This window comes from Piliocolobus tephrosceles, chromosome 8 (genome assembly GCF_002776525.5).
Source record: "Piliocolobus tephrosceles isolate RC106 chromosome 8, ASM277652v3, whole genome shotgun sequence".
Taxonomy (NCBI): Eukaryota; Metazoa; Chordata; class Mammalia; order Primates; family Cercopithecidae; genus Piliocolobus; species Piliocolobus tephrosceles.
The window spans coordinates 95,515,116-95,540,700 of NC_045441.1; the positions used below are offsets into that span (position 1 = coordinate 95,515,116).

Consider the following 25,585-nt stretch of genomic DNA (forward strand, 5'->3'; position numbering starts at 1 on the left):
AGATTTCAGAAAGTGGATTTGTATGCTATAGTTTGAATGTTTGTTCCCTCCAAAACTCATGTTGAAACTTAATCCAAGATGTGGCAGTATTGAGAGGTAGGGTCCTTAAGAGGTGATCGGGTCATGAAGGCTCTGCTCTCATCAGTGGATTAATGTGTTATCATGGGATTGGGACTGGTGGCTTTATAAGAAGAAGAAAGATCTGAACTAGCCTGTTAACATGCTCAGCTCCCTTGCCATGTGATGCCCTGCATTGCCTTGGAACTCTGCAGAAAGTCCTTGCCAGCAAGAAGGTTCTCCACCAAATGCTCCACCTTGACCTTGCCTCCAGAAATGTAATATTACTAAATAAATTTTGCTCTTATAAATTACCCAGTTTCAAGTATTCTATTATACACAACAGAAAACAGGCAAAGACAGGGTATGACCACTTTTGTGGCTCTTGTTTATGTATTTTAATATTGCTTCACAAAAGGATGATACCTATCTATAATGCTATCTACAATATAAGGACCAGTTTCAGTGACCCCCTGCCAACCACTGGGCATTACCATTAAAAAATGTGCAATTTGGTAGGTAATAAATGATACTTCAAATAATAATGTTTTAACTTGGATTTCTTTCTTATGTTGGATCTTTTTCCACATGGTTTACTAGTAGTAGTTTCTCTGATTTGAATCCCCCGGCTTTGGCACTCTTTAATTGTGACCATATGTGAGTTGCTTAAATTCTCCGAGCCTCAGTTTCCCCATTTGTAGAATGGTTACCCAAGATTGCCAAAGAACTAAAGGAGAACATGTATGTGACCAGTGACTAGCATAAAGTAAGCACTCAATAAATGGTAGCTATAATTTTGATTATTCATCTCCTTTGCCATTAATATACGGGATTTTTTTTTTTTTTTTTAGTAGAACCTCTTTATACAAAAGAGAACTTGACTGTTGGCTTTCAGTTTGCTGAACTATACTTTTGTTTCTCCTCCCCTTTGCCCCCTCCCTTCCAAGTCCTGTTTTGATTGTGCTGGAAGTCAGGTAATTTTACTAGCACTTCTGGTGATGATCCCAAGAAAAAACTGCCTTGAAGACGGACGGCAAGAAAGGGGCTGAATAGTCCACAAAATGAACTTTTAGGTTAATGACAGTTGGTTCCATGAGATATTAACTAATGAAAATCTAATGCAGTAAGAAATAATGTGTTTTAAAGGTCAGGCCAAAAAAGAGAGTCCAAGTTTTTGCTCTAGCTTTCTGTTAAGCCCCTGAACTGTGGGAGGGCTTTTAAATATAATAAAAATATTTTTAATATAAGCTGGGCATGGTGGCTCATGTCTGTAATCCCAGCACTTTGGGAGGCTGAGGCAGGAGGATCACTTGAGCCCAGGAGTTTGAAATAGCCTGGGCAACATGGTGAAATCCCGTATCTACAAAAAACACAAAAATTAGCTGGGCATGCCTGTAGTCCAGCTACTCAGGAGGCTGAGGTGGGAGGATCACTTGAGCCTGGGAGGTTAAGGCTGCAGTGAGCTGTGATTGCATCATTACACTACAGCCTGGGAGACAGAGTGAGACCCTGTCTCATATATATATATATAAAATAAATATATATCTAATAAATATATCTATCTAATATATAATAAATATATCTAACATATAATATATAAGATATATTTCCAAGAGAGGGAGAGGCTCTTAGGAAATTATCTTCTTGCATATTATGTTATATTATGCTATATTTGGCTATTTCCTAAGAGCTCTATTGTATTATTTTCATTTATTTGTAAGAATGTAGCTGTGGTAGATTAAAAATGGCCACAAATGCTTTGCAGCTACTCTCAGCAAGAAGTAAAGTCTGTTTCCTCACCTCTTGAATCTAATCTAACCTTATGACTTGCTTTGACCAAAGGAATGGAGCAGAAGTCATATTCTTCTGAGCCAGGCCTCAAGATGCCTTGCAGCTTCTGCCTTTAGCCCTTAGCCTCTTGGAGTGTATTACTGCCCTCGAAGCAGCTCAGCTAGCTTATTGGAGGATGAGACCACATGAAGCAGGAGGAAGCTGTCCCAGCTGGGTCACCTAGGCCAACCAGCTCTAAGGGGAGTCAAGAGATGACTGCTGCTGCTTGGGCAACCCTGGGGCCAACCACTATCAGAAGAACCACGCAGTCAAAACCAGCCCAAATTCCTGGCCCATAAGATTGTGAGAAAATAAAATGTAGTTGTCTTAAGCCACCAAGTTTGAGAGTGACTGGTTACATAGCAATAGATCAGCCAATACCATGTGCCAGAAATCTCACCCTTTGTAATATATGGTAAAATATGACCCATTGATCATTTCTTTAACTTATGACCATTTTGAAACCTCTAATTGATTTTCCTTATGGTCATTTTAAAACCTCGAAGCTGAAAGAATTTCCAAACATGTTAGCCAGCTGCACTAAGAAAATAAAGGTTGAAAAGGGTAAGACTGTCATGGGGAATCCCAGAGGTAGCAAATCTCTTACTCCTCTCCCTTTACATTACAAGTCTGTGGAATTGGGATAAAGTTACCTCACTAAATCCTATTTGCTGAATACTCTATACTTTTCCACTCCTAATTTCCCCATCTGTAAAATGAGGGTAATTTAAAACAGACAAAAAATAGTATTTACTCTCATCTCCCAGTGTTTCAGTGGTCTGGAGACATTTCTCCAAATAATAAACTTTTTGGGTAAAATCTTTTACCATATTAGTATAAGAGAAATTCTATGCATGCCCTGGGGATTTCTCCCAGCTCACAAGTTTGTGTAGCTTTAATTGAGCCCGGGGCCTTAGGGGAGAGCAGCTGGGCTTTGTGACCTGGCTCAATCACCTTCTCAGATGTATTTCACCTGCAGGACAGTTAAGTAACCTTGGGCACACCCATTCTCTCCCTTTTGTAGATTGTCATTCTCAAGAATAACTATAGAATGTGCTGGGATGTAACATCCTGAGACTGAGGATAGGGGGTACTGACTGGAACAGCCAGGCTCTGTTCCAATTCCCCCGAGAAACAGGACATCTTTGTGCTTCAGCCCAGTGGGTCAAGTGAACCCCAGGTTATAAAACCCAAGGTGGTCCACCTTCCAGAGTCCTTCAGCTGTGGTGCAAGTGGAATATTTACAGTTGAGATTTCATCCATCTTGAGCAGCTTTCCTGAGGCTTGGGAAACAGGCTCTCCAGGAATTCTGTCTCACCAGACGCAGACAAGTTGGTAACCAGTGCACAGTGGACCTGCTTCACGTCACCTACACTTTTAGGACAGAAATGCAGTTCTAAAGCACTGGCCTGTTTTCACTTACCTTATCCCTCTCAGAGGTGTATTGCAGAGACATTTTGTCATTGTTCAGGGCTTCGCTTTAATTTTTCTCATTTCCCACCCCCTATTCTTTCTAATCATTACTAATTCCTACTTCACATCAGTCATGAGGGTCAAAAGTGACAGTGTTAATCACAGGGCCTAGTGCACTGCTGAGTGCTTTGAACTGGCCCCAGAGCAACCAGCTTTTCCTCTGATTTGCAGCTATATTTGTTTTCCTTGGCATTTTAGTGTTGAGTAGGATGAGGTCACAGTACTACTGACTGACCTTGAAGGTGAGGTAGTTGCAAGGAAAAGCTGGCCTTTCTGGGGATGGATAAGATGACCATTCAAAATTCACCTGTGGACTTTTGAGATACGTGGCATAGAATGATGAACCAGATACCAACATGTTTTATGGCTCATCAAAATCAATGTAAGTGGAATATGTTAGGCTGGACCACAGCCTTATGAATTCAGGGTGAGTTGAGGAGTATTCAGATTGGTCCAGATGATGGTCCCCACATCTGAATCAGGATGCTCATCTGACTCACAGTGTGACCAAAATTAATTCAGATGGTAAAGCTAAACCTTTCTTTTTTTTTTTTTTTTTTTTTTTTTTGAGACGGAGTCTCGCTCTGTCGCCCAGGCTGGAGTGCAGTGGCCGCATCTCAGCTCACTGCAAGCTCTGCCTCCCGGGTGTACACCATTCTCCTGCCTCAGCCTCCCGAGTAGCTGGGACTGCAGGCGCCCACCACCTCGCCCAGCTAGTTTTTTTGTATTTTTTAGTAGAGATGGGGTTTCACTGTGTTAGCCAGGATGGTCTCGATCTCCTGACCTCGTGATCCGCCCATCTCGGCCTCCCAAAGTGCTGGGATTACAGGCTTGAGCCACCGCGCCCGGCCTAAACCTTTCTACTCCTTTATATCCAAGTTCTAAAATAATCGACTCTACCTTCTTCCTCTTTCTCCCTCTAAACTTTTGATACAGAGTGATGCATTTCATGCATATTTGTTTAACATCCCCCTTAGCTTCTGGGCTGCAAGACAATATCCATGCACAGTTTACAGAAGGAATTCCCTCAACCTTCATAACAAAAAACAAAAAACCAAAGCAAGCAAACAAACAAAATTCTCTGCCCTGTTTTCTGTTTGCACTGGAGCCTCTTCTTTTCTCATTCTCCTACTTGCTGCTTTAGAGCCACTAAGAAACCCAGTCTCCATCTGTGCCTGCTTTACAGCCAAAGCAGTTCTCATTTCTCACTAAGCCATGTGTTGCCCATATGTCTGTGTGCTATGAACGCAAGAATCCTGGTGAACTATCACTGTTTAAGCTGCAGAGAGTCAGTTGGTCAGTGCTGCTAGTGTTCTGGGTCCCTTGACCCAGCTCACTAACAGAACCAGATGATGCTGACCAGAAAGCTATCTGGTTCCCATAGTTCTAAACAAGTATATTATTAAACAAAAATAATTTTTGCTGTGAACTTTTTGGCTTAGTTTTGTCATGGTTTACCACATCTTTTTCCCTACTGCCTCCTTCTTTTTATTGCAGCACAATTAGCTAACCATACAAACCAAACAACATAGAAGCTGAACTTCTAGATTAAATAAAGCATAGGGCATCTTGAGAGTTGGTGTGATGCTCTAGTAAACAAAAGCCTTCAGTGTGCACAATAGAATAGAACAAGATTGTTAATAACCTTGTAATTTCTGAGGATTTTCAAAAATATTTCTTAGTTTTCTTCCTTCTTCATATTTTGCTAACTCCAAGTTTTTCCTGTTAATTTGTGTTGATCAATATCTTCCACTTTAGAGATTTTCCTCTTATGTCTGGTAATCCTTTTGTTCATGATTAAAAGTGGAGGAATAAAAACTAATCGGAAGGTCTGAGTACATGCATCTCTATTGTAAGCTTCAATGAAGGATGATCTAGGTGGGTTATTTGTTGGGAACCCCCCACCCAGCCGTCAGTTATTTTAGGTCTTTCATCTTGGGCTAGTCAGGGTTCCCAGAGAAGAGGCTACCAATCTCCCACCTGGAGAAAAAGATCTGGCCGCCAAGTTCTTGATGCTCAGTTGGAAAAAGTGCTTGAAATGTCTCTGCACTCAGCATTCAGTCACTTAGTTAGCCTAGCAACCCTCTGTTTTACTATCTCTAGAGTAGTGGGCAATTCAAGAACAATTTTGGCCCTCGCCTCCACCAGAGAACATTTGGTAAGGTCTGGAGAGATGGGATCTTATGTGCTATTGACATATAGTGAGTAGAGGACAGGCATGCTATTAAACATGTACAGTGCACAGGACACACACACACACCCCACTACAAAGCATTATCTTGTCCAAAATATCAATAGTGTCAGGGATGAAGAAACAGAATTTAGGAAATAAATCTCTAAGCTTCTCTTTGGGGTGGGGAGAGACAGTTGCCCAGATTTATGGAGCAGAGGCTGTTTCTTTACGGAGAGACAGTTGCCCAGATTTATGGAATATAGAGATCTATCTACTTCTTAAGAATCTCTAACTCAGTCTTCATTATTTTCATCACCACTCTTAACCCAGTTTCAAAGGTACACGATGCTCCCAAGCTTGAAGATTGTGGTGTAAATCAGATTTTTTTTTCCAGCTTTCTCTACTGTTGGCTTAGGATTCAAAGCAGTTTCTGGTCTGCTAAATTAGTCCATCTATTTTCAAGCTTCCAAATTTTTGTTGCTCTTGTCTCCTCTCCTGTTTTCCTTATCCATGTGGGCCCTCACTCTTCATGTCTAGTTTTGGTAGGGTTTCAAGAGGAACAAAATTATATGTGTATATGCAGTCTACTATTATTAATCCAGAACCCAAGATCTCTAGTTCTTTACATGGAGATATGTCCATAGTATATTAAAAAGTAGGTTACAATGTATTTTGGAAAGTATGATTCTATTATTTTAAAAAACAAGGCAAAACACAAACTTTCTGTAACTATTTCTAATGTCTTTGTGCACAGAAAAAAAAAAAAAAATCTAGAAGAATAAAATACCAGCAATGGTTATGTCCAGGTGATGATAGGACAATGGATATTTACTTTCTTCTTTAAGCTTTTATATGTAAATCAAATTTTTCATAATGAGTACTTACTTCATTTATATACAGAGGTTCAGAAAAATTATAAAATGCTTGAAAATAACACAAAAGATGATGGTATGTCCTTGGAGTGTCAAACTGGAACACTATTTAACAGGCCTACCTGGAGAATTCTGTAGCAAATCATGCCTTTGTTTGACATACTATTTACTGTTCACTAAGGCCCCAGCTCAATGAAGTTATATGTCAATTGTTATATTTTTGTCCAGGAAAGATGCAAATTATTTGTATCTCGTAGAAACTGTAACCCCAAGGTTATAGATTTAATAACTTGTAAGACATTTTTAGATCTAACCTAACACTCTTAATCCAACATTCTTTCATCAGTTCCTATAAATACTAAGTTCATTCAAATGCTGTACGTACTGGCTTTGTCTTTTTGTTGGTCCTCTCATTAGTGAATTAAAGAAATCTTTGACACATGTTTATATTTGTATGAGAATTACATTTTTAACTTTTGGAAAATTCTACTTTGACACCAATGGAATCATAAGCTATTTCCAATTTGAGGATAGAAAAAAAAAAATCCAATGAATACCTCAACCATGGCAAAGAAAACACATTCTGAGTCCAGCCCTGACTGCTGTCCTGCCTTGTCCCATGGCAGTACTTAAATTGAACATGTTTGAGCCCTGACTCCTGCACATACCTTTGGACAGCCAGCAATGCTGAGAGACGTGAGGTTAATGGAGTAAATGGCCAGTGCTTTGATAATCATATCTGACAGCTGGGAGCAATAAGAGACATCCAAATGTTCCAAGATCAGTGAGCTTTTGCAGAATGCCTGCAAGAAATGTCAAGGTCAATTTTTTCTTTTCTTTAGTCATCTAGAGCTATCCTACTAATAGCAGCTTATTAAATGTACATTTCAGTCCCTGAAATACAGATGTTAGATCTTGATGCCCCCAAAAAATAATTTTTAAAAAACCCATGTTACATCCAACATCTCTTTATAGCAAAAGATATTCACAAAGCAGCTTAACAGCTTAGTGATATTCAAATACTTGCTAACAAAATTTGGTTTTCTTAAAGTTAGGTCTAATGAAATTTGACTCACATGGTCAGTAATTATTAATTACATTCAGCCAAATGAGTGGAAGAAAAGAAATCTGAGGGTAAAATTGGATGGCAGACACTCCAAGATTGACAGTGGAATGTAATGGAAAGAACGAATTCTTTGGAATCAGACAGATCCGACCTTTACTTTCATTTCTACCACTTATTACCTCTGAAATCTTAAGAAGCTATTACCTTTCTGAGCCTCAGGTTTTTTTTTTTTTTTTTTTTTTTTTTTTTTTGAGAGTCTTGCTCTGTTGCCCAGGCTGGAGTGCAATGGTGCGATCTTGGCTCACTGCAACCTCCGTCTGCCAGGTTCAAGTGAATCTTGTGCCTCTTGTGCCTATTGGGATTACAGGCGTGCACTACCATGCCTGGCTAATTTTTTTTTTTTTTTTAGTAGAGATGGAGTTTCTCTAGGTTGCCCAGGCTGGTCTTGAACTCCTGACCTCAAGTGATCCACCATCCTCAGCTCCCAAAGTGCTGGGATTACAGGCATGAGCCACCGTGCCAAGCTCCTCTTTTTTAACTTAGGGAAAATAGTATCTACTCTCTAGCATTGTTTCGAAATGCTGAAATGTTCACCTGAAACATCTAGGGCTAGAAAAAGGCCTGGAAATCATTCCTTTATATCAATACTTCTTAATTTTCATTCCTATTTTTCAGTTAAAAAATAACTCAGTGATAAGAATCCATGAGGAAATAACACTTAAAAGTTCACAACTCAGCAGTTATACAAGAACAAAACGATCCACAAAAGTAAACCTAACTGTCATTGCAAAAATATATGTAAAAAGCAATAGAAGTGGAAATTGGAAACCATGATAGAAAGAAAGAAAGAAAGAAAGAAAGAAAGAAAGAAAGAAAGAAAGAGAGAGAGAGAGAAAGAGAGAGAAGGAAGGAAGGAGAAAGAAAGAGAGGGAGGAAATTTCCTCCCCCAAAATGTGAGATTATAATAACTATCTACATGTGCTCAATCACTCTTAAGGATTCTGCCTCATTATGAAGCAGCTCCTCCTAGAATACAAAGTTAGAGACCTCAATAAATGATAGTTTACCATTAATTTTAGTTGTAAGTACTAGATTTTAGCAACCCTAGTGGGTTACTAAAGACACTTCTTATTTATATGTAAAAATGGTTGTCCATTGGACTGCATGTTATTTTCCTCTCAGGAATAAGAGAAGGGTCAGTGCATGGGCATCAGAATGACGGTTTACAGGTAAAACCACCAGTGGGCCTCTCTCCCACGGCTTATGCCAATTTTCTCTTGTTTTAGCCCTAAGGAAGTTTGGAAAGAACTAGTTAGCCAGCTATTTTCTTTAGCAAGTTAACAGAATAGGAAAGATTTCCAGGAGAGGCAGTGCAGCCTAACAGTTAAAACTAGGACTGTGAGGGGGCGGAGCAAGATGGCCGAATAGGAACAGCTTCAGTCTCCATCTCCCAGCGCGAGCGACACAGAAGACCGGTGATTTCTGCATTTTCAACTGAGGTACTGGGGTCATCTCACTCGGGAGTGCCGGACAATCGGTGCTGGTCAGCTGCTGCAGCCTGACCAGCGAGAGCTGAAGCAGGGCGAGGCATCGCCTCACCTGGGAAGCGGGAGGGGGAAGGGAGTCCCTTTTCCTAGCCAGGGGAACTGAGACACACAACACCTGGAAAATCGGGAAACTCCCACCCCAATACTGCGCTGTAACACCGGCACACCGGAGATTATATCCCACACCTGGCCGGGAGGGTCCCACGCCCACAGAGCCTCCCTCCTTGCTAACACAGCAGTCTGCGGCAATCTAACCCCAAGGCAGCAGCGAGGCTGGGGGAGGGGCGCCCGCCATCGCTGAGGCTTAAGTAGGTAAATAAAGCCGCTGGGAAGCTCGAACAGGGTGGAGCTCACAGCAGCTCAAGGAAACCTGCCTGTCTCTGTAGAGTCCGCCTCTGGGGACAGGGCTCAGCTAAACGAGCAGAAGCCTGTGCAGACGCGAACGACTGTCTGACAGCTTTGAAGAGAGCAGTGGATCTCCCAACACGGACGTTGAGATCTGAGAAGGGGCAGTCTGCCTGCTCAAGTGGGTCACTGACCCCTGAGTAGCCTAACTGGGAGACATCCCCCACTAGGGGCAGTCTGACACCCCACACCTCACAGGGTGGAGTACACCCCTGAGAGGAAGCTTCCAAAGCAAGAATCGGACAGGTGCACTCGCTGTTCAGCAATATTCTATCTTCTGCAACCTCTGCTGCTGATACCCAGGCAAACAGGGTCTGGAGTGGACCTCAAGCAATCTCCAACAGACCTATAGCTGAGGGTCCTGACAGTCAGAAGGAAACCTATCAAACAGGAAGGACACCTACATCAAAACCCCATCAGTACGTCACCATCATCAAAGACCAGTGACAGATAAAACCACAAAGATGGGGAAAAAGCAGGGCAGAAAAGCTGGAAATTCAAAAAATAAGAGCGCATCTCCTCCTGCAAAGGAGCACAGCCCATCGCCAGCAACGGATCAAAGCTGGTCAGAGAATGATTTTGATGAGATGAGAGAAGAAGGCTTCAGTCCATCAAACCTCTCAGAGCTAAAGGAGGAATTACGTACCCAGCGCAAAGAAACTAAAAATCTTGAAAAAAAAGTGGAAGAATTGACAGCTAGACTAATTAATGCAGAGAAGGTCATAAACGAAATGACAGAGATGAAAACCATGACACGAGAAATACGTGACAAATGCACAAGCTTCAGTAACCGACTCGATCAACTGGAAGAAAGAGTATCAGCGATGGAGGATCAAATGAATGAAATGAAGCGAGAAGAGAAACCAAAAGAAAAAAGAAGAAAAAGAAATGAACAAAGCCTGCAAGAAGTATGGGATTATGTCAAAAGACCAAATCTACGTCTGATTGGGGTGCCTGAAAGTGAGGGGGAAAATGGAACCAAATTGGAAAACACTCTACAGGATATCATCCAGGAGAACTTCCCCAACCTAGCAGGGCAGGCCAACATTCAAATTCAGGAAATACAGAGAACGCCACAAAGATACTCCTCCAGAAGAGCAACTCCAAGACACATAATTGCCAGATTCACCAAAGTTGAAATGAAGGAAAAAATCTTAAGGGCAGCCAGAGAGAAAGGTCGGGTTACCCACAAAGGGAAGCCCATCAGACTGACAGCAGATCTCTCAGCAGAAACCCTACAAGCCAGAAGAGAGTGGGGGCCAATATTCAACGTTCTTAAAGAAAAGAATTTTAAACCCAGAATTTCATATCCAGCCAAACTAAGTTTCATAAGTGAAGGAGAAATAAATTCTTTACAGATAAGCAAATGCTTAGAGATTTTGTCACCACCAGGCCTGCCTTACAAGAGACCCTGAAGGAAGCCCTAAACATGGAAAGGAACAACCGGTACCAGCCACTGCAAAAACATGCCAAAATGTAAAGACCATCGAGCCTAGGAAGAAACTGCATCAACTAATGAGCAAAATAACCAGTTAATATCATAATGGCAGGATCAAGATCACACATAACAATATTAACCTTAAATGTAAATGGACTAAATGCTCCAATTAAAAGACACAGACTGGCAAACTGGATAAAGAGTCAAGACCCATCAGTCTGCTGTCTTCAGGAGACCCATCTCACATGCAGAGACATACATAGGCTCAAAATAAAAGGATGGAGGAAGATCTACCAAGCAAATGGAGAACAAAAAAAAGCAGGGGTTGCAATCCTAGTCTCTGATAAAACAGACTTTAAACCATCAAAGATCAAAAGAGACAAAGAAGGCCATTACATAATGGTAAAGGGATCAATTCAACAGGAAGAGCTAACTATCCTAAATATATATGCACCCAATACAGGAGCACCCGGATTCATAAAGCAAGTCCTTAGAGACTTACAAAGAGACTTAGACTCCCATACAATAATAATGGGAGACTTCAACACTCCACTGTCAACATTAGACAGATCAACGAGACAGAAAGTTAACAAGGATATCCAGGAATTGAACTCATCTCTGCACCAAGCGGACCTCATAGACATCTATAGAACTCTCCACCCCAAGTCAACAGAATATACATTCTTCTCAGCACCACATCACACTTATTCCAAAATTGACCACATAATTGGAAGTAAAGCACTCCTCAGCAAATGTAAAAGAACAGAAATTATAACAAACTGTCTCTTAGACCACAGTGCAATCAAACTAGAACTCAGGACTAAGAAACTCAATCAAAACTGCTCAACTACATGGAAACTGAACAACCTGCTCCTGAATGACTACTGGGTACATAACGAAATGAAAGCAGAAATAAAGATGTTCTTTGAAACCAATGAGAACAAAGATACAACATACCAAAATCTCTGGGACACATTTAAAGCAGTGTGTAGAGGGAAATTTATAGCACTAAGTGCCCACAAGAGAAAGCAGGAAAGATCTAAAATGGACACTCTAACATCACAATTAAAAGAACTAGAGAGGCAAGAGCAAACACATTCAAAAGCTAGCAGAAGGCAAGAAATAACTAAGATCAGAGGAGAACTGAAGGAGATAGAGACACAAAAAACCCTCCAAAAAATCAATGAATCCAGGAGTTGGTTTTTTGAAAAGATCAACAAAATTGACAGACCGCTAGCAAGGCTAATAAAGAAGAAAAGAGAGAGGAAACAAATAGACGCAATAAAAAATGATAAAGGGGATATCACCACCGACCCCACAGAAATACAAACTACCATCAGAGAATACTATAAACACCTCTACGCAAATCAACTAGAAAATCTAGAAGAAATGGATAATTTCCTGGACACGTACCCTCTTCCAAGACTAAACCAGGAAGAAGTTGAATCCCTGAATAGACCAATAGCAGCCTCTGAAATTGAGGCAACAATTAATAGCCTGCCCACCAAAAAAAGCCCAGGACCAGATGGATTCACAGCTGAATTCTACCAGAGGTACAAGGAGGAGCTGGTACCATTCCTTCTGAAACTATTCCAATCAATAGAAAAAGAGGGAATCCTCCCTAACTCATTTTATGAGGCCAACATCATCCTGATACCAAAGCCTGGCAGAGACACAACAAAAAAAGAGAATTTTAGACCAATCTCCCTGATGAACATCGATGCAAAAATCCTCAATAAAATACTGGCAAACCGGATTCAGCAGCACATCAAAAAGCTTATCCACCATGATCAAGTGGGCTTCATCCCTGGGATGCAAGGCTGGTTCAACATTCGCAAGTCAATCAACGTAATCCAGCATATCAACAGAACCAAAGACAAGAACCACATGATTATCTCAATAGATGCAGAAAAGGCTTTTGACAAAATTCAACAGCCCTTCATGCTAAAAACGCTCAACAAATTCGGTATTGATGGAACGTACCTCAAAATAATAAGAGCTATTTATGACAAACCCACAGCTAATATCATACTGAATGGGCAAAAACTGGAAAAGTTCCCTTTGAAAACTGGCACAAGACAGGGATGCCCTCTCTCACCACTCCTATTCAACATAGTGTTGGAAGTTCTGGCTAGGGCAATCAGGCAAGAGAAAGAAATCAAGGGTATTCAGTTAGGAAAAGAGGAAGTCAAATTGTCCCTGTTTGCAGATGACATGATTGTGTATTTAGAAAACCCCATCGTCTCAGCCCAAAATCTTCTTAAGCTGATAAGCAACTTCAGCAAAGTCTCAGGATACAAAATTAATGTGCAAAAATCACAAGCATTCTTATACACCAGTAACAGACAAGCAGAGAGCCAAATCAGGAATGAACTTCCATTCACAATTGCTTCAAAGAGAATCAAATACCTAGGAATCCAACTTACAAGGGATGTAAAGGACCTCTTCAAGGAGAACTACAAACCACTGCTCAGTGAAATCAAAGAGGACACAAACAAATGGAAGAACATACCATGCTCATGGATAGGCAGAATCAATATTGTGAAAATGGCCATACTGCCCAAGGTAATTTATAGATTCAATGCCATCCCCATCAAGCTACCAATGAGTTTCTTCACCGAATTGGAAAAAACTGCTTTAAAGTTCATATGGAACCAAAAAAGAGCCCGTATTGCCAAGACAATCCTAAGTCAAAAGGACAAAGCCGGAGGCGTCACGCTACCTGACTTCAAACTATACTACAAGGCTACAGTAACCAAAACAGCATGGTACTGGTACCAAAACAGAGATATAGACCAATGGAACAGAACGGAGCCTTCAGAAATAATGCCACACATCTACAACCATCTGATATTTGACAAACCTGAGAAAAACAAGAAATGGGGAAAGGATTCCCTATTTAATAAATGGTGCTGGGAAAATTGGCTAGCCATAAGTAGAAAGCTGAAACTGGATCCTTTCCTTACTCCTTATACGAAGATTAATTCAAGATGGATTAGAGACTTAAATGTTAGACCTAATACCATCAAAACCCTAGAAGAAAATCTAGGTAGTACCATTCAGGACATAGGCATGGGCAAGGACTTCATGTCTAAAACACCAAAAGCAACGGCAGCAAAAGCCAAAATTGACAAATGGGATCTCATTAAACTAAAGAGCTTCTGCACAGCAAAAGAAACTACCATCAGAGTGAACAGGCAACCTACAGAATGGGAGAAAATTTTTGCAATCTACTCATCTGACAAAGGGCTAATTTCCAGAATCTACAAAGAACTCAAACAAATATACAAGAAAAAAACAAACAACCCCATCCAAAAGTGGGGAAAGGATATGAACAGACATTTCTCAAAAGAAGACATTCATACAGCCAACAGACACATGAAAAAATGCTCATCATCACTGGCCATCAGAGAAATGCAAATCAAAACCACAATGAGATACCATCTCACACCAGTTAGAATGGCAATCATTAAAAAATCAGGAAACAATAGGTGTTGGAGAGGATGTGGAGAAATAGGAACACTTTTACACTGTTGGTGGGATTGTAAACTAGTTCAACCATTATGGAAAACAGTATGGCGATTCCTCAAGGATCTAGAACTAGATGTACCATATGACCCAGCCATCCCACTACTGGGTATATACCCAAAGGATTATAAATTATGCTACTACAAAGACACATGCACACGTATGTTTATTGCGGCACTATTCACAATAGCAAAGACTTGGAATCAACCCAAATGTCCATCAGTGACAGACTGGATTAAGAAAATGTGGCACATATACACCATGGAATACTATGCAGCCATAAAAAACGATGAGTTTGCGTCCTTTGTAGGGACATGGATGCAGCTGGAAACCATCATTCTTAGCAAACTATCACAAGAAGAGAAAACCAAACACCGCATGTTCTCACTCATAGGTGGGAACTGAACAATGAGTTCACTTGGACTCGGGAAGGGGAACATCACACACTGGGGCCTATCATGGGGAGGGGGGAGGGGGGAGGGATTGCATTGGGGAGTTATACCTGATATAAATGATGAATTGATGGGTGCTGACGAGTTGATGGGTGCAGCACACCAACATGGCACAGGTATACATATGTAACAAACCTGCACGTTATGCACATGTACCCTAGAACTTAAAGTATAATAAAAATAAAAAAAAATAAAAAATAAAAAAAAAACTAGGACTGTGGCATCACACAGAGTGGGGTGAGAAGCCTGGCTCTGCTACTGTGGGTTACTGAACCTCTCAAAGCCCACTGTCTCCTTGGGCAAAATGGTGATAATAATACCCATATCTAAGAGTGGTTGTGTAGATTATGTGAAATAATATATATATATATATATCTGATGTGGTTCTTAGCACAAAATAGATTCTCTAGCTATCTCTAAGATTTTATGTACTGTGTTATAGTTGAGAGGCAGTATGCACATTGGCTAGTGCTTGGCACTTAGTAAAGACCCCATAAAAGTTAACTAGTGCTTACTTCAGCAGCACAGATACTAAAATTGGAAAAATACAGAGATTAGCCTGGCCCCTGAACAAGGATGACACAGATTTGTGAAACATTCAATTTTTTTTTCAGTTAGGAGGAGAAAGTTCAAGAGATTTATTGTATATGATGACTATAGTTAGTAACAATGTATTGTATACTTGAAATTTGCTAATGGATTTTGAATGTTCTCACCATAAAAAGTATCATAAGTATGTAAGATGATGAATGTTAATTAGCCTAATTCAACCATTCCACTGTGTGTGTGTGTGTGTGTATGTACAGCATGTTGTACTTCATAAATATATACGATTTTTATTTGTCAGTTAGAAATTTTAAAGCCATTAAAAAGAATAAGATAAATGTTAACTACTGTCAGGATTTGCACATGACACGAATAATAATAAAGATGCACACATGTATTGTACTTTGAGAAAAACTGAAAGATACTGGTTATTTAACCCTAAGTCATCATCTTTTCCTGACCACAACAGCCAACAGTGATTCATTCTTTGATCTCATGCAGAACTTGTCTTTTTCAACTGATTCAGCACTTAGGGTATTTGACTAATTCCTGTATTGCATGAAAATCTGTCTTGTCTGGCAACTACGTGATGGCAAAAATTAGAAGGGGCAGCTTGTCAGGAGATAGCTTGGGACCTGTCGCTGCAGATAATCAACATAGTGGGGCACACCCAAGGAGGTACAGAAAGGAATCTACCTTTGAATTATTGTCATCAGTGGCCTTGAATCTCAGTTTTTAGATTCAATAAGAATGCAGTAAGCCTCTTGTACTGCCTGGAAATCTGCTTTCATAGCCCTTTCACAAACATCATATTAGAACACAGTAAGTGCTTAATAAATACTAGTTGGTTCATTGATCCTTCATGTCTTCAAGAAAATTAAGAAGTCTCTTTTAATAATGCAAGAATTTTTATGTTGCAAGGAGTAAGGTGACATTGTTTTCCCTTGTTAGAGACATTAACATTGTCAGAGAGAATGGACAGAGTTAAAGGAACCAGAGAAAAATTAAAGCAAGAAAGAATATTTAAACTATAAGAATAATTTATTGAAAGACGAAACAAGCTTTAAAGGGAGATTCAAGGCTCTTTGTGTCTGCAAATCCTCTTCAGTAGCATTTGCCAATGTCTTGGACTGCTCAAATCAATTCTGCCTTATGCCTTTTTAAAAGCTCGAATATTCTTTAAAGCCAAATGTTCTCAGAGATTTTAAATTTTAAAATAACTTAAAAATGATTACAAGGTCTATGATACATTCATGGTACCATTTCCATCCATGGAAAACCTGAGGCACAAAAATTGGTGTAAGGCTTTATGCTAAATCAGTGGCAGATTGGCGAACTAAAGTCAGAACTTTTCCTCTCTTATAATCTGTGTTTTCCTTTGCACACATATAAGTCATATTAAGTACTTAAATCTGCAAGCATGTTTCAACATAATCACTCATGAAATTCCATTTCCCCCTACAGATAAGATTACACTATACACTTCTGGCTCCAGTGCTGCAGAATCATACTTCTATCCATGCTGCCGATTTTCTTTTCTTGGAAAATGCAACACTAAGTTTCTTCCAAGTCAAAATCTTTTACAGTAAAGACAGAGATAAAATGCTAACATTATAAAGTTTGGCTCCTCTCCCGTGTATCAGCCAATTTTGCTGTGGGTTAACAATCTGGAAGAAAACTTTCATATCTCTTAGCAAGTTAGATCATTCCTTCTTGTGTCTTCTGAGCTGAGTCACAGTGTAGGGGCTTAATGACTACATTCCTAAATAGGGGATGTAGAGGAGACTGAATTTCACTCACATTGATTGTCACAATAATGTGCTTCTGCCAAAATCCTGATTTAAACCACTTCGACAGGTGGCAGCTTCTAGCCTTAGAAAAGCTCACTTTGTGCTGCAGACCCGTAACATCATCTCTTGACTATTCGCCTCATTAGGTCCCAGTTAATTCTACTGCAAAGTTGGGGAGTTTTTCCTTGTTTGTTGGTAATTCTGGGGAAAAAATGTGCTGGCAAGAACCATTTTCTATAATGAAGACGTTTTTGGCTGCCCCAAAGGCTAAAATGCAACTTCCACAATTTTAAGAGATCAACTAAATACAAAAACTTCAGTTTCTTGGGCCTCGTATTTGAGGCCCAAAATATCTACATCGCATATCCCATGAGATGCAGAACTACACTCCACCAACAATGGCCTTGTTCCCACTGGGCATCAGAGCAAGTGGGACTGGTGATGGCCTGGCACCACAACTAAACTCTGCAGAGCCTGAAGCTGCCCCTCCTGGAGATGCCACTCTTGCATTCCCATCCTCCCTGCCAGGGAAACCAGGCTGAGCAAGGCTTAGCGAAGGCCCAGCCTCAGAGGAGCTCACTGTTTTAAAACATGGAGAGGACTCTGAAAGGGAAAGGGGGACAAGGCCAAGGACCAAAACAAATATTTCCAAAGACACTTTCATGATGAAAGTTGTTACAAAATTAGATGGTGATTTGAGGGATAAACTTTGGCTTCATACCAGCTCAAATGTGGTTTATTCTACAGTCTTCCCCAATTCTTCCCTGTGGAAGAAATGCGCTCTCAAATTCTTATAAGCTTTTCTTTCTTTTTTGACAGGGTCCTGCTCTGTTGCCCAGGCTGGAGCATAGTGGCATGATCATAGCTCACTGTAGCCTCGAATTCCTGGGCTTGAATGATCCTTCTACCTCAGTCTTCCACATATGTGCATGCTACCGTGCCTGGCTAATTGTTTAATTTTTATAGAGCCAGGGTCTTGCTATGTTGCCTAGGCTGATCTCGAACTCCTGGCCTCAAGTGATCCTTCTTCCTCGGCTTCCCAAAATGTTGGGATTACAGGCATGAGCCACCACACCCAGGCAACTTTCTCACTTTCTACCTGTATTATAGTTATTCATATAAGTGTCTTATCTTCTGCATTGACTGTAGCTTCTTGAGGGTAGAATCCATGTCTAATTTATCTTTGCCAACACCTGGCCTGCAGAATTAGTTCAAGATGAGAGAGTATCCAAAATGAATGAAGAATGCTTCTCAGCACAGGAGTGAGGCGAATGAACTTCTATAGATGACCCTCAGAATACTAAGCCCTGTCCTTCTTCTCACTTGGCTCAGTAACTGCCAGAGGCAGCATACAGGGTTGGTTAAGAGCACAGTCTGGGGGCCCACTGGCTTGAGTTCAAATCCTGCCATGAGATGTTTTGTGTCTATGGATAAGTTACTCAACCTCTCTTACCCCTCAATATTCTCATCTGTGGCGTGGGAATAACATAGGAGTCACTTAGTATGAGGAGCAGCACCTACTTCATTGAGTTGTTGGGGAGATTAAATGACTTAATATGAATAAAGCAGCTGAACAGTACCTTGCACATAGTTAGCAGTCAGTAGATAGCAGTATTATTATTTGTATGCACTGCTTCTCTGTGGCTGATTGCCAAATTTTTTAAATCATGAACACCATAGTAAAAAAAAAATTTTTTTTTTTTTTTTTTTTTTTTTTTTTTTTGAGACAGAGTGTCACTCTGTCACCCAGGCTGGAGTGCAGTGGCATGATCTCGGCTCACTGCAACCTCCACCTCCCGGGTTCAAGAGATTCTCGTGCCTCAGCCTCTAGCTGGGATTACAGCTGTCTGCTACCACGCCCAGCTAATTTTTGTATGTTTAAGTAGAAATGGGGTTTCACCATGTTGGCAGGCTGGTCTTGAATTCCTGACCTCAGAGATCTGCCCACCTCGGCCTCCCAAAGTGCTGGGATTACACATGTGAGCCACTGTGCCTGGCCCAGTAAAAATATTTTGAGCATACACTTTCAGTAAATGTATATTAATGTACCTTGTAAATTATATAGGCATATAACTATTCAAATATATATCATAGATTTAAACATATAAAATAAAATGTATGAGATAAAAAATAAATCTAACATTTCTAGAACTTTTAATATTTTCTCATCACACCAAAAAAACTGTGTTGTTCATTTGCTGGAGTACGTACTTTCTCTGGAGACGCCTACCCAACAGCACACCTTTGGTTGCCAGTAAATCTTGATGGCTTACTGGCTGCACAGATCCTGAGCATTTTGTAAAAATAAGGGAATCATTTTTTACATATAAAATGTGACAGATGCATAAAAAGAAGGCAAATTGGAAGAAATTAAAGAACAGAAAGGGTAAGCAGTGAAAGAGAATGTATATTGGGAAAACCAAAAGGAAAGATGACCAGGAAAAGACCAAAACAAAGTATCTTTGAATTGTATTTGGTAACTAGAATTTGTTGAGAAAAATTTTAGAATAGCTTCAGGTTTTAGATTTTCTCTCCAAAATAAAAATGAACCAGGGTTGGACTACCCAAAAGGCAATCAGATATTTTTCTTGTTGCCTGTGGCATAACCCACACTTTTTCCATTTATTTAAGTTTATTTTAAAAAGGGGTGCCTAGTGGCCCAATTACCTGGCACCAGTCCAGGGTCCTCTGTGGGATAAGAAAGGTGGGGGAATTACTTAAGCTAAAATAATCAGCCTGAAAGAGTTGATGGGTGTCTATTTGTACAGCCAGCCACCTCACTTTTTGTTCTTAGTCTTTCCCAAGAAAATGACAACTCAAAATGTTTACTGTAAGGACAGTCACACCATCCTATGACCTCCTCCATTTAAGGATCTCTACGAAATGAGTTCATGAACTATTATCAGTACTGCTTTCACCTCCCATTTGTGGACATAATAGAATAAGAGGTGATCTAATCAAGGGAGGCTACCAGTCTAATGGAAAAAAACAGAGCCTGGAATCTGAAATTGTATCTATGTGACCATGAACAAGTCATTTAACCTCAAGTTTCTTCATATATAAGAGGAGAATGAAAATAACTGTCTACCTATCTCACAGGCCTATTAGAAGATAAAAAGAAAATGTGTATTCTAAAAGCTCTTGGAAGACATGGACCCTGGCTTTTGTCTGTGAACCAGAGAGATCCTGGAACGATCCTATCTGTGATGTATGTGATGAAGTCTTTATGATGAGGAAATATAATAAACAAAATTTACCTGGAACTGATAGGGAGGGTTATTACAAATTATAATAAGGAGAAATCATAGCTCCTGTGAAACATGCCACAGGCATTTGGTTTATGTCAGGCAAAGCACAATAAGCAAAGCCTAGGTGTGTCACATAGAAGAGGGATCAAAAACGTATCAAAAACCTAAACAGAGGTTTAAGAAACAAAAGAAGCAAACATTCTGATGTTTATTTTCCCTGTTTTTTTATTTTTGCCTTCAGACAATCTGACAGTTTTTTTTTAACTTTTGGCAAGTTTCATCTTACATAGGATAAACTAATGTTCCAGGGGCGGCTTAAAGAGTGGGAGAGGGCTCCTATTGATTATCCTCCTTCTAACACATTCTCTTTTAGCTCTGTTCTGTGGATCCTCAATATGAAAAGAACAGATGTGCACATTCATTTAGCAAGTTCAGCAGTGCTTCAGTTGTCTGAGAGTGGTTCTTCCCCAATGGGAGTGGGCAAGAAGCCAGGACTGGTGTGGGGTGTTCTCAGCTTCAGCTGTTTTTCAGCCAAGAAAACATAGTACCCATGACTCCAGTATCCCTTGGAACCTTACAGACAATGGGAAACTGACAAACTGTCAAATCCCACATCCTTTGAAGTCTAGCAAATTTCTAATTCTTTTGAACTGCCTCCACAATTAGAAACATACTAGTGTCAGGAGCCACAGAGAATACTGTTTATTTCTTTTGCTCATGGGCTTTGAAGAAATAATGCCTGGGTATCTTGGCAAGAGTTTATCTGTGACTTCCAGTTGATTCCAGGTGTCTCGGGTCTCCAGGGGTATGTTGTTCTATTATAAAGTTTAGGAAACTATCCTTGGCATGGATAGCCATGCAGCACAGATTTCCATAGTAAAACTCTTAATTATTCCAGGTTTTGTGGGGGGTTGCTTTCTCCACAAGCTAACAGATATCCCCACTACCCTTCATTCTACCAGAGGAATTCCTTAGTTTCCTCTCCCAATACCCTGTAAAACACTTCTAAATCAGAGGCCCTCTGGAATCTCCATCATAGACAGTTTAGTCAATTATTTCCTAATCATAACCTGGAGTATTGGATGAGAAGAGAGACTTTGCCAAGCAATATAGTAAGAGATAAAAGATCCAAATATCTGGACGTTCCACCTCCCCATACAAGAGATTTCAGAGCTTCTGCTGCAACAAAGGCCAATAATTAAAGTCATTTTGGAAAGGAGTCCTCCGTTGCTTCTGTTGCGAACCATAAACACAACTTGTAACCCTAGAGAAGAGGTGGAGTTATTGAAATCTCATGCTTTGATAATTACCGAATGACTTAATCTTGGAAAACAAATAGAAATCAATGTTGAGTTCTTTAAAAAAAACTGTTGCTACATGGAGCCAATACATCTAATCCATCTTTGGCATTACAAGTCAGTATGTGTCAAAGGCTACCATAATCAACTTTGGTTGAGCACCAGGGGGTGAAGTCTATCAGCTGATGAGAATGATTGATGAGAATCTTGCGCAAACAACATTTATAACTAGTTACAAAGCTTAGTGATTCAAAGTAAGTATTTGAGATCAGAAGAGAGTCACTGGAGAGTAATCCAGTTCTTGCTGTTAGGGCAGATGAACTCAACCCTTCTTACACTCTACAGAGGAATGTCCAGAACACGCTGGTCATAGGCCATTGTGGGGGAGGAAGATTTTAACTGGACTGTTGCTGAATGAGGTAGGTACTCCTGGGCCTTTCTGACCTGAGTATCCATGTAGACAGATGCTCCATACAAATTCTAGGGGTTTCAGTTCCATAGCACAGATAGCCCGGAGTACAAGACTCAGAACTCTGAACCCTCAGTTTCCACTTGGACTATGCCTGGAGCCCCTCAACTTACTGAACATTCCTGGGTCAGACCAAAAGTCAAATGAACAGCAATGACTCTTGCTCTGTTGTTCTCCCAACTATGAAGTAGCTTATGATTGTGCCACATGGTTGCCGCCCTTCCCAGTCCCTTATTCCAAATCCCTCCTCCTCTACCTCCTTTTCTATTTGTAAATCAAGATAACTGTTACCAAAGGGCAAATTTTAAAAATCAAAAGTTTATAATCTAAGAGAATATATCATAAAAGTTTATGAAGATTAAGGGAGAGAAGGAGCATGTTACTTCAAGTGGTAGGCCAGGCGTGGTGGCTCAGGCCTGTAATCCCAGCACTGTGGGAGGCTGAGGCAGGCGGATCACCTGAGGTCAGGAGTTCAAGACCAGCCTGACCAACATGGTGAAACCCCATCTCTCCTAAAAATACAAAATTCCCCGGGCATGGTAGCGCATGCCTGTAATCCCAGTTACTTGGAAAGCTGAAGCAGGAGAATCACTTGAACCCAGGAGGCAGAGGTTGCAGTGAGCCAAGATCACGCCATTCCAGACTGGGCAAAAACAGCGAAACTCCATCTCAAAAACAAAAACAAAAAACACCAAAAAACCTGCAACTGCTTTTAAAGAAAGGCTGGGTATGGTGGCTCACGTCTGTAATCCTAGCACTTCAGGAGGCCAAGGTGGGTGGATCACTTGAGGTCAGGAGTTTGAGACCAGCCCAGCCAACATGGTGAAACCCCATTGCTACTAAAAATACAAAAAATTAGCCAGACATGGTGGTGGGTACCTGTAATCCCAGCTACTCCAGAGGTTGAAACAGGAGAATTGCTTGAACCCAGGCAGCAGAGGTGGCAGTGAGCCAAGATTGTGCCACTGCACTCCAGCCTGGGCGACAGAGCGAGACTCCATCTTAATAAAAAAAAATAATAATAAAAATTTAAAAATCCAGTGTGAAGCAGCTAGAGCAAGATTGAGGGTCTCAAAAAAGATGGGGCCTGAAGAGGACAATGAGAGAAGTGGAGGTTCTAGTATCTCTACTGCTGTTTATACCCCACAAGCCAAAGTCAGATACCTAAGTGATCATTAGACAACAGGGCGCTGACCTAGGTTACACCATTAAAATTCATCAGTGGTGCCATCTGTAAGGTATTACTAAACCAGCTTGTGAAGAATATCAGCCAGAAACCAGGCAGAAAAGACAGGATAGCAGATGAGGCTGAACCACTACCACAGACTTCCTTCTTTTGTGTAATTATAAATACTACACACTGCATTCTGGTTTCAGGGCTTTAAAAAGCAGATGAACTGTCTCTGTTAGAGATACTTTTTCATAATTAATTTCAGAGTCATTTATTAATTATCTTTTATAGTTAATAAAAGATACGAGGGAGCTATGTTTGGGTTTGGAGAACAATGACGATTATCTAAGTTTGAATCTTCACCTCCCCTCCAAACCAGAAAATATAAAGAGAAAAGAGATAAAACTGCAACAGTACCCATATATTCATCATTACTAGAATTAAGAGAACAATACAACCTTCAAATTACTTATAAGTAGAGTAAAAACAAACTCAAACAGAGCTCCCTTAGCCTGCCTGCAGCTGCCACACACCTAGAGATAGAGTGGGAGGGAGAATGCCTAAAAGACTCTTAGAAGGAAATGCCTAGAAGACAGCTTAGAGGAAACACAGACAAAATCATGCCATATACAATGGGGAAAAAAATGTTTTCTTCTCTATAGTCACACCACTCTCAATACTTCCAGAACACTTCACTTCTGATACCAGATGTGTGGGTTTTTCCACACACTGACCAATTCTGTGATACCAACTGGATGTCCTATAATTTAATTCAATTCTGACTGGAGTTAGCACAGACCCCATGTGTTAAGAGCTCAATCCCAGTAGATTTCAGATGCTAATCGCAAGTCCCAGGTTGTCATTTGGACTTCTAATGAACCACCTATATATTAGGGTTCCCATAACTACCTCCTTGGGCTTGATAATTTGCTAGGACAACTCAAAGAATTCAGGGAAACATGTTTACCAGTTTATTATATAATAAAGGATACCAATGAACTGCCAGATGAAAAGGTACATAGGGCTAGGTATAGAGGTCCTGAGTGCAGGAACTTGTGTCCCCACAGAGTTGGGGTGCACCCCTCTCCTGGCATATAGATGTGTTCACCAACCTGGAAGTACTCTAAATCCTGTAGTTCAGGGATTTTTATGGGGGCTTCATCATGTAGACACCATCAATTATTAGCTCAATCTCCAGCCCCTCTCACCTTCCCAAAGGAAGGGGAATGGAGCAGAAAGTTCCAAGATTCTAATCATGGCCTGGCCTTTCTCATGACCAGCCCCCAACCAAGAACTCACCAAGAGTCACCTCATTAGAACAGAAGATACACCCAGGAAACTCCAAGGAATTAGGAGTTCTCCATCAGGAACCATGGTCAAAGACCAAATATTAGAACAAAAGATACCTATTACCCCTATTGCTCAGAAAGTTACAAGCCCTTTAAGGAGCTCTGTGCCAGGACTGTGGACAAAGACCAAAATATACATATTTCCTATAAATCACACACTCACAAGAAGATAGATTTTGGCAACAGTAAGTGCCAAAATACTGAATAGATCTTGGTAGTTCATAGGGCTTGAAAGTGGGGACACCACCAATATTCCTGGCAGAGAAGTCAGATGCATGGACATCGTCTTTAACCACATCTTCACACTCATCCCTCATCTGAACTATCGACAGTTTCATGGATTTTGCTATCTAAATGTTCTCTAATCCATTTCCTTATCCCCAGCCTCCCTGTTACTTCCCCTGTTCAGGTTGCTATCCTCTCACCCCTGGACTATAACAAAAACCTCTTATATTCCTACCTTCACTGTTGGTAGGTCTCCTTTTCCCCTTCTGCTCTTCAATCTAACTTCCACATTCCTTGTTAAAGTGATTTTTCTAACAGATAAACTTCCCTGGCATTCCCATGCTGGATTAGGTACCTCACCCGAATCCTCCCATAGCCTCCTACATGCCTTTATCACAGCATTATGACTAAAAGCATCCTTTTGGAATTAGACATTTTATACACTAGATCATGTGCTTACTTGTTTCATGACTTGGGAGAGGTTTTTAACCTCTTGGAACCTCCAGTTTGTAAAATGGAATTAAAAGTACTGCCTACCTCATAAAGTAGGAAATTAATACATGGGAAATACAACAGTGCCTGGCAGTAGTAAGTGCTAAATTGAAATTAGCTGACAACCACCACATAGTATTGAATTTTTCTGCTTAT

General features: G+C 40.5%; 1 protein-coding gene and 1 non-coding gene across 2 annotated transcripts in view; one reads left to right on the top strand and one right to left on the bottom strand.

Moving 5' to 3' along the window:
• Positions 1–25,585, bottom strand: part of FBXL13 (F-box and leucine rich repeat protein 13) — a 277,980-nt gene that overhangs the window by 11,955 nt on the left and 240,440 nt on the right. Inside the window, exon 19 of the mRNA XM_023192514.2 lies at positions 7,074–7,208. Within this exon, the coding sequence (XP_023048282.2) occupies positions 7,074–7,208 (135 nt within the window). The remainder of the gene's footprint in view (positions 1–7,073; positions 7,209–25,585) is intronic.
• On the top strand, positions 15,349–15,450 carry LOC111526711. The gene has a single exon (XR_002726474.1). It is a non-coding gene; the product is annotated as a U6 spliceosomal RNA (small nuclear RNA).